The 14864-nt window shown below is 37.7% G+C and overlaps 1 protein-coding gene across 1 annotated transcript in view; it reads left to right on the top strand.

The window, feature by feature from the left end:
* The window catches only part of LOC138024427 (uncharacterized), a 308112-nt gene extending 293496 nt beyond the window's left edge, over window positions 1-14616 (top strand). The window contains 13 exon segments of the mRNA XM_068871629.1: window positions 218-359; window positions 1405-1733; window positions 2194-2335; window positions 3381-3709; window positions 4170-4311; window positions 5357-5685; window positions 6146-6287; window positions 7333-7661; window positions 8122-8263; window positions 9309-9637; window positions 10097-10238; window positions 10933-10984; window positions 12524-14616. Of these exon segments, the coding sequence (XP_068727730.1) occupies window positions 218-359; window positions 1405-1733; window positions 2194-2335; window positions 3381-3709; window positions 4170-4311; window positions 5357-5685; window positions 6146-6287; window positions 7333-7661; window positions 8122-8263; window positions 9309-9637; window positions 10097-10238; window positions 10933-10949 (2514 nt within the window). The 3' untranslated portion in view covers window positions 10950-10984; window positions 12524-14616.
* The last annotated feature ends 248 nt before the right edge of the window (window positions 14617-14864 follow it).

Genomic DNA, 14864 nt, shown 5'->3' with positions numbered 1-14864 from the left:
ACATTCCTACCAAGGTCACATTTGCCTGCATTTTTCAAATCTCCTATTCAAACTTTCAGTTTTTATTCATTGGATATCGTGTGTACATTATCAACATGTGGTGGATTTTCTTCGTTGTATCTCTCATTTCTTGTGCTTTGGATCATGAATTCTTTAGGCAGTCAGCAAAAATTTGTATTCTCGTTCTCACTATATGTCTTCTTTTTTTCCCATTTAGGAATTTACTGCAAATAGCGATCAAAATTCAATCATCTATCACAAACTAAAAAATCCAATCATGGCGCGTTACATACGATTCCGACCGGTCACTTGGCACAGCCACATATCAATGAGAGTAGAAGTCTATGGCTGTGAACAAGGTAACATGATTTTTTTGTTTCCATTGTCTCTACAATAAATAACATTACTAAATAATCCAACGTTAAGTGGAATTATCCTTCAAAAAGGGTTAAGACACCCTTTGGAAAAAATGGCATTTATCTAGAAAGCTGAGCATTCTGGTGTTAGTAACGATGATGGACCAGGTTTACATGCGAAGATTGGCTAAAAATTATACTCTCCCTTCACTTGATATGGCGTCGTAGGTTAAAATAGGGTGTTTTTTAGTTGTATTTAACCGTTCGCCCTAAATTTGATTTGAGTTTATCCTTTTGAATGCTCTTTTTGCCGGCCAAGTTAATGAAAAAACTCGTAAAGTAAAAACTTAGGTTAAATAAAATAGATTGGGGACAAGGTTAAGGTGTCAAAACAGTTTCAAATGCTACTACATCGCCTGTCATTTATTTACCAAATTAAATAACCTAAGAGGCCACCAATCTCAGAAGCAACCTTACCTAAAAAGGCTTAACAACTTTTAAGATGAGAACAAGCACGTGGGTAAAAACCTCATGCAACTTCGATTGAAGCTAACACGGCTGGATTTCAGTATGACCTGCCCATGGCATCCCACGTATAGGTAAATGAGTTGCACTGAAAGTCAGGTGCAATTTCCAGAGTGCCTTAGATGTGCATAATGCTGCAAAGATGACGGTGAAGGTGGCACTTAAGCAAACGATGTTTTTTTGGTGAAACCCTTTTACGGAGTGTAAGCAAAGTGTCCGATCTCTAAATCGTTTTGTTTAAAGTTGAATCTAGGAACTTCAATTTAATTTACTTTCCATGATCTGCATGTTTTCCAATAAAAAAACCAACTCAGTCAGTTAGATACTGTAAAGACAAAAGTTAATTCCATTACGTGAGCCGGAATTGTTCGCTTTCCAGTATTGATTTGCTGTCTATATGTTTAAAACTAGTGACATTATTACTAACTTTCTAACGACTTGAAGTGGCTCTGTTACTTTCAAAGAATGTGGACATTCAAAGACTGTTTCTGATCACAACTTTTTATCTCAATTTGAAAACCAGAATGTCAACAACCTCTTGGCATGGAATTTGGCGCAATCAAAGATGCGCAAATACAAGCGTCTTCTGAGTGGGATCTAAATCACGCCGCCATCCAGGGAAGACTAAACTTCCAAAAGTCAGGAATAAAACAAGGTGCCTGGTCAGCAAGGAAAAACGATAACAATCAATGGTTGCAGATTGATCTGCAAGCACCCTACACTAAAGTGACGGCTGTAGCTTCACAAGGAAGGAATCAGGTCAACCAATGGGTTACAAAGTACAAACTGCAATACAGTAACGATGGAGTTACCTTCCAATACTACAGGGAACAAGGACAGACCGTTGACAAGGTAAGATGTGATGATAAGCAATTCGTCAAAACGTGCTCTGAAGGAAATACTAGACTTCTAGTTTCCTTTTTTTTAATAGAAATCCTCACTATGTCTACGAAACAGAACAGGTAAACAAACCCGACAGTGGAAACAACTTGTCCTTGTCTTTTGTTTGTATCAATTTCTGAAGTACGTCTTCCAGTGTAGTAAGCTTCTAAGCGTTGTGACGGTGCCGGATGAGTGTTGTCGTTCCCCATTCAAACATTCCTACCAAGGTCACATTTGCCTGCATTTTTCAAATCTCCTATTCAAACTTTCAGTTTTTATTCATTGGATATCGTGTGTACATTATCAACATGTGGTGGATTTTCTTCGTTGTATCTCTCATTTCTTGTGCTTTGGATCATGAATTCTTTAGGCAGTCAGCAAAAATTTGTATTCTCGTTCTCACTATATGTCTTCTTTTTTTCCCATTTAGGAATTTACTGCAAATAGCGATCAAAATTCAATCATCTATCACAAACTAAAAAATCCAATCATGGCGCGTTACATACGATTCCGACCGGTCACTTGGCACAGCCACATATCAATGAGAGTAGAAGTCTATGGCTGTGAACAAGGTAACATGATTTTTTTGTTTCCATTGTCTCTACAATAAATAACATTACTAAATAATCCAACGTTAAGTGGAATTATCCTTCAAAAAGGGTTAAGAGACCCTTTGGAAAAAATGGCATTTATCTAGAAAGCTGAGCATTCTGGTGTTAGTAACGATGATGGACCAGGTTTACATGCGAAGATTGGCTAAAAATTATACTCTCCCTTCACTTGATATGGCGTCGTAGGTTAAAATAGGGTGTTTTTTAGTTGTATTTAACCGTTCGCCCTAAATTTGATTTGAGTTTATCCTTTTGAATGCTCTTTTTGCCGGCCAAGTTAATGAAAAAACTCGTAAAGTAAAAACTTAGGTTAAATAAAATAGATTGGGGACAAGGTTAAGGTGTCAAAACATTTTCAAATGCTACTACATCGCCTGTCTTTTATTTACCAAATTAAATAACCTAAGAGGCCACCAATCTCAGAGGCAACCGTACCTAAAAAGGCTTAACAACTTTTAAGATGAGAACAAGAACGTGGGTAAAAACCTCATGCAACTTCGATTGAAGCTAACACGGCTGGATTTCAGTATGACCTGCCTATGGCATCCCACGTATAGGTAAATGAGTTGCACTGAAACTCAGGTGCAATTTCCAGAGTGCCTTAGATGTGCATTATGCTGCAAAGATGACGGTGAAGGTGGCACTTAAGCAAACGATGTTTTTTTGGTGAAACCCTTTTACGGAGTGTAAGCAAATTGTCCGATCTCTAAATCGTTTTCTTTATAGTTGAATCTAGGAACTTCAATTTAATTTACTTTCCATGATCTGCATGTTTTCCAATAAAAAAACCAACTCAGTCAGTTAGATACTGTAAAGACAAAAGTTAATTCCATTACGTGAGCCGGAATTGTTCGCTTTCCAGTATTGATTTGCTGTCTATATGTTTAAAACTAGTGACATTATTACTAACTTTCTAACGACTTGAAGTGGCTCTGTTACTTTCAAAGAATGTGGACATTCAAAGACTGTTTCTGATCACAACTTTTTATCTCAATTTGAAAACCAGAATGTCAACAACCTCTTGGCATGGAATTTGGCGCAATCAAAGATGCGCAAATACAAGCGTCTTCTGAGTGGGATCTAAATCACGCCGCCATCCAGGGAAGACTAAACTTCCAAAAGTCAGGAATAAAACAAGGTGCCTGGTCAGCAAGGAAAAACGATAACAATCAATGGTTGCAGATTGATCTGCAAGCACCCTACACTAAAGTGACGGCTGTAGCTTCACAAGGAAGGAATCAGGTCAACCAATGGGTTACAAAGTACAAACTGCAATACAGTAACGATGGAGTTACCTTCCAATACTACAGGGAACAAAGAGAGACCGTTGACAAGGTAAGATGTGATGATAAACAATTCGTCAAGACGTGCTCTGAAGGAAATACTAGACTTCTAGTTTCCTTTTTTTTAATAGAAATCCTCACTATGTCTACGAAACAGAACAGGTAAACAAACCCGACAGTGGAAACAACTTGTCCTTGTCTTTTGTTTGTATCAATTTCTGAAGTACGTCTTCCAGTGTAGTAAGCTTCTAAGCGTTGTGACGGTGCCGGATGAGTGTTGTCGTTCCCCATTCAAACATTCCTACCAAGGTCACATTTGCCTGCATTTTTCAAATCTCCTATTCAAACTTTCAGTTTTTATTCATTGGATATCGTGTGTACATTATCAACATGTGGTGGATTTTCTTCGTTGTATCTCTCATTTCTTGTGCTTTGGATCATGAATTCTTTAGGCAGTCAGCAAAAATTTGTATTCTCGTTCTCACTATATGTCTTCTTTTTTTCCCATTTAGGAATTTACTGCAAATAGCGATCAAAATTCAATCATCTATCACAAACTAAAAAATCCAATCATGGCGCGTTACATACGATTCCGACCGGTCACTTGGCACAGCCACATATCAATGAGAGTAGAAGTCTATGGCTGTGAACAAGGTAACATGATTTTTTTGTTTCCATTGTCTCTACAATAAATAACATTACTAAATAATCCAACGTTAAGTGGAATTATCCTTCAAAAAGGGTTAAGACACCCTTTGGAAAAAATGGCATTTATCTAGAAAGCTGAGCATTCTGGTGTTAGTAACGATGATGGACCAGGTTTACATGCGAAGATTGGCTAAAAATTATACTCTCCCTTCACTTGATATGGCGTCGTAGGTTAAAATAGGGTGTTTTTTAGTTGTATTTAACCGTTCGCCCTAAATTTGATTTGAGTTTATCCTTTTGAATGCTCTTTTTGCCGGCCAAGTTAATGAAAAAACTCGTAAAGTAAAAACTTAGGTTAAATAAAATAGATTGGGGACAAGGTTAAGGTGTCAAAACATTTTCAAATGCTACTACATCGCCTGTCTTTTATTTACCAAATTAAATAACCTAAGAGGCCACCAATCTCAGAGGCAACCTTACCTAAAATGGCTTAACAACTTTTAAGATGAGAACAAGAACGTGGGTAAAAACCTCATGCAACTTCGATTGAAGCTAACACGGCTGGATTTCAGTATGACCTGCCTATGGCATCCCACGTATAGGTAAATGAGTTGCACTGAAACTCAGGTGCAATTTCCAGAGTGCCTTAGATGTGCATTATGCTGCAAAGATGACGGTGAAGGTGGCACTTAAGCAAACGATGTTTTTTTGGTGAAACCCTTTTACGGAGTGTAAGCAAATTGTCCGATCTCTAAATCGTTTTCTTTATAGTTGAATCTAGGAACTTCAATTTAATTTACTTTCCATGATCTGCATGTTTTCCAATAAAAAAACCAACTCAGTCAGTTAGATACTGTAAAGACAAAAGTTAATTCCATTACGTGAGCCGGAATTGTTCGCTTTCCAGTATTGATTTGCTGTCTATATGTTTAAAACTAGTGACATTATTACTAACTTTCTAACGACTTGAAGTGGCTCTGTTACTTTCAAAGAATGTGGACATTCAAAGACTGTTTCTGATCACAACTTTTTATCTCAATTTGAAAACCAGAATGTCAACAACCTCTTGGCATGGAATTTGGCGCAATCAAAGATGCGCAAATACAAGCGTCTTCTGAGTGGGATCTAAATCACGCCGCCATCCAGGGAAGACTAAACTTCCAAAAGTCAGGAATAAAACAAGGTGCCTGGTCAGCAAGGAAAAACGATAACAATCAATGGTTGCAGATTGATCTGCAAGCACCCTACACTAAAGTGACGGCTGTAGCTTCACAAGGAAGGAATCAGGTCAACCAATGGGTTACAAAGTACAAACTGCAATACAGTAACGATGGAGTTACCTTCCAATACTACAGGGAACAAGGACAGACCGTTGACAAGGTAAGATGTGATGATAAGCAATTCGTCAAAACGTGCTCTGAAGGAAATACTAGACTTCTAGTTTCCTTTTTTTTAATAGAAATCCTCACTATGTCTACGAAACAGAACAGGTAAACAAACCCGACAGTGGAAACAACTTGTCCTTGTCTTTTGTTTGTATCAATTTCTGAAGTACGTCTTCCAGTGTAGTAAGCTTCTAAGCGTTGTGACGGTGCCGGATGAGTGTTGTCGTTCCCCATTCAAGCATTCCTACCAAGGTCACATTTGCCTGCATTTTTCAAATCTCCTATTCAAACTTTCAGTTTTTATTCATTGGATATCGTGTGTACATTATCAACATGTGGTGGATTTTCTTCGTTGTATCTCTCATTTCTTGTGCTTTGGATCATGAATTCTTTAGGCAGTCAGCAAAAATTTGTATTCTCGTTCTCACTATATGTCTTCTTTTTTTCCCATTTAGGAATTTACTGCAAATAGCGATCAAAATTCAATCATCTATCACAAACTAAAAAATCCAATCATGGCGCGTTACATACGATTCCGACCGGTCACTTGGCACAGCCACATATCAATGAGAGTAGAAGTCTATGGCTGTGAACAAGGTAACATGATTTTTTTGTTTCCATTGTCTCTACAATAAATAACATTACTAAATAATCCAACGTTAAGTGGAATTATCCTTCAAAAAGGGTTAAGACACCCTTTGGAAAAAATGGCATTTATCTAGAAAGCTGAGCATTCTGGTGTTAGTAACGATGATGGACCAGGTTTACATGCGAAGATTGGCTAAAAATTATACTCTCCCTTCACTTGATATGGCGTCGTAGGTTAAAATAGGGTGTTTTTTAGTTGTATTTAACCGTTCGCCCTAAATTTGATTTGAGTTTATCCTTTTGAATGCTCTTTTTGCCGGCCAAGTTAATGAAAAAACTCGTAAAGTAAAAACTTAGGTTAAATAAAATAGATTGGGGACAAGGTTAAGGTGTCAAAACATTTTCAAATGCTACTACATCGCCTGTCTTTTATTTACCAAATTAAATATTCTAAGAGGCCACCAATCTCAGAGGCAACCTTACCTAAAATGGCTTAACAACTTTTAAGATGAGAACAAGAACGTGGGTAAAAACCTCATGCAACTTCGATTGAAGCTAACACGGCTGGATTTCAGTATGACCTGCCTATGGCATCCCACGTATAGGTAAATGAGTTGCACTGAAACTCAGGTGCAATTTCCAGAGTGCCTTAGATGTGCATTATGCTGCAAAGATGACGGTGAAGGTGGCACTTAAGCAAACGATGTTTTTTTGGTGAAACCCTTTTACGGAGTGTAAGCAAATTGTCCGATCTCTAAATCGTTTTCTTTATAGTTGAATCTAGGAACTTCAATTTAATTTACTTTCCATGATCTGCATGTTTTCCAATAAAAAAACCAACTCAGTCAGTTAGATACTGTAAAGACAAAAGTTAATTCCATTACGTGAGCCGGAATTGTTCGCTTTCCAGTATTGATTTGCTGTCTATATGTTTAAAACTAGTGACATTATTACTAACTTTCTAACGACTTGAAGTGGCTCTGTTACTTTCAAAGAATGTGGACATTCAAAGACTGTTTCTGATCACAACTTTTTATCTCAATTTGAAAACCAGAATGTCAACAACCTCTTGGCATGGAATTTGGCGCAATCAAAGATGCGCAAATACAAGCGTCTTCTGAGTGGGATCTAAATCACGCCGCCATCCAGGGAAGACTAAACTTCCAAAAGTCAGGAATAAAACAAGGTGCCTGGTCAGCAAGGAAAAACGATAACAATCAATGGTTGCAGATTGATCTGCAAGCACCCTACACTAAAGTGACGGCTGTAGCTTCACAAGGAAGGAATCAGGTCAACCAATGGGTTACAAAGTACAAACTGCAATACAGTAACGATGGAGTTACCTTCCAATACTACAGGGAACAAGGACAGACCGTTGACAAGGTAAGATGTGATGATAAGCAATTCGTCAAAACGTGCTCTGAAGGAAATACTAGACTTCTAGTTTCCTTTTTTTTAATAGAAATCCTCACTATGTCTACGAAACAGAACAGGTAAACAAACCCGACAGTGGAAACAACTTGTCCTTGTCTTTTGTTTGTATCAATTTCTGAAGTACGTCTTCCAGTGTAGTAAGCTTCTAAGCGTTGTGACGGTGCCGGATGAGTGTTGTCGTTCCCCATTCAAACATTCCTACCAAGGTCACATTTGCCTGCATTTTTCAAATCTCCTATTCAAACTTTCAGTTTTTATTCATTGGATATCGTGTGTACATTATCAACATGTGGTGGATTTTCTTCGTTGTATCTCTCATTTCTTGTGCTTTGGATCATGAATTCTTTAGGCAGTCAGCAAAAATTTGTATTCTCGTTCTCACTATATGTCTTCTTTTTTTCCCATTTAGGAATTTACTGCAAATAGCGATCAAAATTCAATCATCTATCACAAACTAAAAAATCCAATCATGGCGCGTTACATACGATTCCGACCGGTCACTTGGCACAGCCACATATCAATGAGAGTAGAAGTCTATGGCTGTGAACAAGGTAACATGATTTTTTTGTTTCCATTGTCTCTACAATAAATAACATTACTAAATAATCCAACGTTAAGTGGAATTATCCTTCAAAAAGGGTTAAGACACCCTTTGGAAAAAATGGCATTTATCTAGAAAGCTGAGCATTCTGGTGTTAGTAACGATGATGGACCAGGTTTACATGCGAAGATTGGCTAAAAATTATACTCTCCCTTCACTTGATATGGCGTCGTAGGTTAAAATAGGGTGTTTTTTAGTTGTATTTAACCGTTCGCCCTAAATTTGATTTGAGTTTATCCTTTTGAATGCTCTTTTTGCCGGCCAAGTTAATGAAAAAACTCGTAAAGTAAAAACTTAGGTTAAATAAAATAGATTGGGGACAAGGTTAAGGTGTCAAAACAGTTTCAAATGCTACTACATCGCCTGTCATTTATTTACCAAATTAAATAACCTAAGAGGCCACCAATCTCAGAAGCAACCTTACCTAAAAAGGCTTAACAACTTTTAAGATGAGAACAAGCACGTGGGTAAAAACCTCATGCAACTTCGATTGAAGCTAACACGGCTGGATTTCAGTATGACCTGCCTATGGCATCCCACGTATAGGTAAATGAGTTGCACTGAAAGTCAGGTGCAATTTCCAGAGTGCCTTAGATGTGCATAATGCTGCAAAGATGATGGTGAAGGTGGCACTTAAGCAAACGATGTTTATTTGATGAAACCCTTTTACGGAGTGTAAGCAAATTGTGCGATCTCTAAATCGTTTTGTTTAAAGTTGAATCTAGGAACTTCAATTTAATTTACTTTCCATGATCTGCATGTTTTCCAATAAAAAAACCAACTCAGTCAGTTAGATACTGTAAAGACAAAAGTTAATTCCATTACGTGAGCCGGAATTGTTCGCTTTCCAGTATTGATTTGCTGTCTATATGTTTAAAACTAGTGACATTATTACTAACTTTCTAACGACTTGAAGTGGCTCTGTTACTTTCAAAGAATGTGGACATTCAAAGACTGTTTCTGATCACAACTTTTTATCTCAATTTGAAAACCAGAATGTCAACAACCTCTTGGCATGGAATTTGGCGCAATCAAAGATGCGCAAATACAAGCGTCTTCTGAGTGGGATCTAAATCACGCCGCCATCCAGGGAAGACTAAACTTCCAAAAGTCAGGAATAAAACAAGGTGCCTGGTCAGCAAGGAAAAACGATAACAATCAATGGTTGCAGATTGATCTGCAAGCACCCTACACTAAAGTGACGGCTGTAGCTTCACAAGGAAGGAATCAGGTCAACCAATGGGTTACAAAGTACAAACTGCAATACAGTAACGATGGAGTTACCTTCCAATACTACAGGGAACAAGGACAGACCGTTGACAAGGTAAGATGTGATGAAAAGCAATTCGTCAAAACGTGCTCTGAAGGGTATACTAGACTTGTCGTTTTTTTTTTCTTTATCCTCTTTATTTATTTTAATATAAATCCCGACTACGTCTACGAGACAGGTAAACAAACCCGACTACAACATGAAACAACATTTTATTTCGTTGGCCTTTGTATCATTTTCTAAAGTAGGTCTTCCAGTGTAGTAAGCTCCCAAGCGTTCTGACGGTGCCAGATGTGTGTTATCGTTCCCCATTGAAACCTTCCCCTTTTTCCTCCATTTTTCAAATCTTCCAGTTTTTATTGATGGGATATCATGTGTACATTATCAACATGCGGCGGATGTTCTTCCTTGTATCTCTCATTTCTTGTGCTATGGATCATGAATTCTTTCAGTAGCCAGTTAGCAAAAGTTTTCGTTCTCTTCATCACTATATGTCTTTCTCTTTTCCATTAGGAATTTATTGCAAATAGCGATCAAAATTCAATCATATATCATAAACTAAAAAAACCAATCGTGGCGCGTTACATACGATTCCGACCGGTCACTTGGCACAGCCACATATCAATGAGAGTAGAAGTCTATGGCTGCAAACAAGGTAATCAAAATTTTTTTCCATCTCCTTATTAGAAACTAAATTATAAATTAATCCAACGTTAAGGGGAATTATCCTTGAAAAACGTTTAAGTGAGTGATAGACTCGTTTATCACAATTAAATACCGCAGCGGAAATTCCACGCCACGCCCGGCAAGTATAAGCGAATAGTTGCCATACTAGTTAGAATTCTCTTTGCGATCAGCGAGCGATCAATGTTATTTGTATTTAGTGCAATCTGAAAACTTTTTTTTTCTATTTACCTCCCTGTTATGGGGAGCATTGCGTATGGTCTTAGGCAATAAAGACCCAGCTACCCCCAATTGAGTTTGTGTGTATTTAGAGATGCTTTAGGAAAAACGGCATTTATCTAGAAAGCTGAACATTCTGGTGTCAGGAATGGTGATGGTGAAGGTTGACATACGGTATTGGCTAAAAATTATACTCGGCCACCAGTTTAATATAGTGTCGTAAGTTAAAATATGGTGTTTGTCCGTTGCATTTCCCCGTTTACCCTGAATCTGATTTGAATTTACGTTTTTGAATGCCCTTATTGCCTGCCAAGTTAATGAAAAAACTTGTAAAGTAAAAACATATCTTAAATAAAATGGATTATGGACAAGGTGCAGGTGTCAAAACGTTTTCAATTACAACTACAACTGTCGCCAATGATGGAAATTTATCTTTTTTTCTTTAGAAATAGAAAGTGGATGAGTGAGGGGAGTAACTTATGCCCAAGAAAAAGACAGGTGAGCTTACGAAGTGGCCCAGTTTACTAACTTAATTACATTTTCTGTCGGATAAAGTATGGTTTAAAGTTTATGCCGCTTTTCCCCGCGTCTTGGGGATTTCCCGTGAGGTTTTACGCAAAATTTGTGTGGATGAATAACTGAAAACAGATTTTTAAACCTGGAGCTACTAAGGAAAAATTGAAAAACGCAAAACCTACCTTATCTTTAGAATACTGATACCATCAGTACGTTGATCATTTGCCAATGATGTCATGTTGCTTTCGAACACCTAATTTAAACTAGACGTTCTATAAAGCGTACACTGGGTTGCTTTTGGTATGTGTTACACAAAGACAGAAGGCACTTAATTTTTTCAAGTGGGGGGTCATTAAGACCATTTGATGGTCACCCACATGTCGCGCGAGCAGAGGCCCTTTGGCTCAAACGTTCACACCTTTAATTATTTCGTAATGTCCTGTCCCATTTTGAGGTCTTCTAGTTTTTTAAGCTTTGGTATATTTGGTATATATCACGCAATGTAATTTCATGACACTCAAAATTCGCAAAAAGCGTGAGTTTCTTGTAAACAATCTTCGCACTAGCAAGTAAAATATTGTTGGCTTCCCAAATAAACTTCATTTTACACTATAGTGGCAAGAGTCACTGTTTGTCAGAGAAATAAAATTCCTGTCTCCTCGCGTCTCACATTTCAACGCACGTATGCAAATTTGTTAGCTCATTTTCATCGCGTCCCGATTCCCGCGAAATTTTTCTTCTATCAAGATTAATATTAACAAAAATGTTATCTCTCGTCAAGCGTTGCATCTTTTATGTTCAAATAACCGCTAAAAATAAAGATTTTTTAACGAGCTATCCGTAGATATTTTTTCATAATTTAATCTTGGCTGTCACATTTCCAGTTATTTTTTCTACCTGAAGACTGTGCAGCGGAGTTGAGCACAAATAAATACAAACAGCCAGACAACAGAGATCACAGATCCACTTAAGGTGTTTGATTCCTTTTCTGTCTTGTTGAACCCATAAGTTACCAGAGAATTTTCCATTTGGTTTGAGTGTTCTACATAACAGCACACACGATTTCGGTTCGATGGGCGATAGATTGTTGTCGAAGTCCATTACTCGTCGCTTTTAAGATTCCAGATATTTATTTTTCACCGCCTGTCTTGTTTATCCAATTGACGTTCCAAGAAAAAAAAAAATTAAAAGAAAGAGAAAAATATTACTCATTTTCCGACTGGGATTGTCAAACTGGCAACCAAGTAAATGGTCATTAAAGTGTTTGTTGCTGTCAACGTAGATGTTCACGTCTTAATAATGTGAAGTAATCCCTTTGATATTAATGACAGTAAGTAAATCTTAAGACTAAGCTTCGGAAGCCCTTGGAAGACAGATTTGATTACAGGAAGCTAAAGTAGTGTTCTGCAGTTGCGGCGCTTAAAGGTTTTAACCGTAAAATGTCAGTGTGAAAATAGAAGTGAATACGTTATAGAAAATAGAGGTGAGCACTGTTATCAAATAGATTTTCTTTTTTTCTAGGTCTAAATTCTTGGAGGACAAAAAACAATCAAATACATAGAGAGATTTACAGAGAACAAAACGAGACTACACTGTGGGGAAAACCAATCAAATCGTAGGCGATGCATGTATTAAGGGAAGTAAAGAAATAAATTCCATTGAAATTAAAGAAATAGTTTCTTTCAAACTAACTAGGCATGGCAATAGCGCTTCGTTAGGAGAAACTTGTTGCTTAGTTGACACGGCCTTGCATGTTAACAACTTGCCGCTCGCATAGTAGGTGATGTCGAAGTCCAACGAAGATCTGATTCTGATTATTTCCACAAAATTATGGGTACTATTGCCGCAAATAAATACTTCACTCACTATACCTAGATGAAATCCCAATGAATGATTTTTGTCATAATCAGTTTGCTGATCTTATTGGTTGTTTTTATAGACCGTGAAAACAATCGGAAAGGAATGTGGTTCGAATGTGAACAGCCGTTTCTTTGGGGGAACGTTATATGACATCGCAAACGGCTGCGAAGGACACTATCTTCCTTGTCGCCTTCCACAAATATTGATTCTTTCGTTTTCGTTACCATTATCACGAAAATCATTTCGATCCTTGACAGTTATCACCATGGTTGTCCTTATGTATCCAACCTCGATCCCAGGGTCCTCTCTCTTCCTCCCTCGATAAAGTACGCTGGTTGCGGTCTGTCACGCGTGTGCCAGATTTTGCAGATTCCAGAAAAGTAAATGAAGAAAGGGACACGAAGGTTAATTTTTGTCTCCACTGAACTCATCCTCTGAGGTCAATACATAAGGATTAGAAATCAAACATAGCGTGGCGCGGGAATGTCTACTAATCCAAGACAAAGTAATTATCTTAATCCGTATCATGTTGAAAGTACTACCACTACATCTTTCCTCAAATAAAACTCTTTCAGACAAATTCCATCATGCTTTACTTTTAAAATCCCCTTTGTATCAACCGAAAGCAGCACAACTTGAAGACTCCCTTAAGTGATAACGTGGGAGTCATTTGGAAAAGAAAAACAATCCTAAGATATAACTATTTACTGTGAACAAAATTAACTCGAGGACCCACCCTCCGTGCGCATTTCATTGGTACTCATAGGCACGAGACCAACTGCAACCAGTGTACCTTCTCGAGGGAGGTAGAGAGAAGGCCTGGGAACAAGGTCGGTCGTTATCGAGGTCGTAGTCATCTTCATTCCTTGAGTGATCCTGAGAAGAATAAATGTTGTGGTTTAATCTTGGTTGAATCTTTTTTTTTTTAACATTTTTTTCTAACCAGTTTGTTTGTTTGTTTTGTTCTTTTTTTCAACCCAGGAATATAATTTTAAACCAGCTTATTTATCAACTGTCTGAAAAGGGATTTTTATCTTTTGGGGTGTGGTTGAAAAATATGGCCATGGCATTTTGGGGGGTATGAAAACAAAACATTATTGGTAGATTGATCTTTCACTCCTACCTATCACCTTTCCCTCCTTTCCCTTCACTCCAATTTCCATTCATGTTTACATTAGCCATACCTCAAGTACTATTACTGCGACCCCTGTCTACAAATCCGGCTTACAATTTTTCTTTTTACAGTATGTCTTACCTTTCTGCCAGAGTTCGAACCACCGCCCTTAATTTATCGTCCGATCACTGTCCCAGAGCATTCATTCTCCACTGAGCCACTGGTTTCAAATCCCGACCCTAAATGTTAATACGAATAACTGCTATTGCGTCCCACACTTCCCTCGGATGACATTAGTAGTCATTTGCATAATCACGAGGAGGCAAATGCAAAAAAGTAGCCTGCGATGTGCCATACTTCATTGTCATTTTGCATTAAACATAAAGAAAAAAGACCGTAATAGGCCTTTTTCCAGATATACCAAAATTCAACTTGAAAGAGAGCTTCTGAGGACAAAGACAAAGGAAAGTGGATGATATGTAAATATTGTTTACATTCATTCCAACGTGTTTCTATTGAATTTGCCCTCACTGTCTCACTATCAACCTGAATATTCGATACATCGAAAATGGCCCATTTGACGGTCCTGAAATCCCACGAGTTATGTCAGAATATTCATAAAAAGCGAACCGAACAGGGCTTGTTTTTTACCACAATGTCCCACGAACTATGGGTTCAAACTGCAACGATTCCACGCCAAATTGTGTAGACAAAATAGAATTCCTTTCTGCGCCGGACAGCCTTAAAGAACAGCAAAATATCAGTAAATCTGAAATTACTTTATTCGTAGACGACAATTTCTATGAGCTAGGAAAAACATATATCGTCGCTACAGAAAAGAAGAATTCACATGAAATCGAGAAGATCATGACAAAATCAGAGGTACAG

Source organism: Montipora capricornis, chromosome 11, assembly GCF_036669925.1.
Source record: "Montipora capricornis isolate CH-2021 chromosome 11, ASM3666992v2, whole genome shotgun sequence".
Classification (NCBI taxonomy): domain Eukaryota; kingdom Metazoa; phylum Cnidaria; class Anthozoa; order Scleractinia; family Acroporidae; genus Montipora; species Montipora capricornis.
This window is presented reverse-complemented; position numbering and strand designations above follow the sequence as displayed.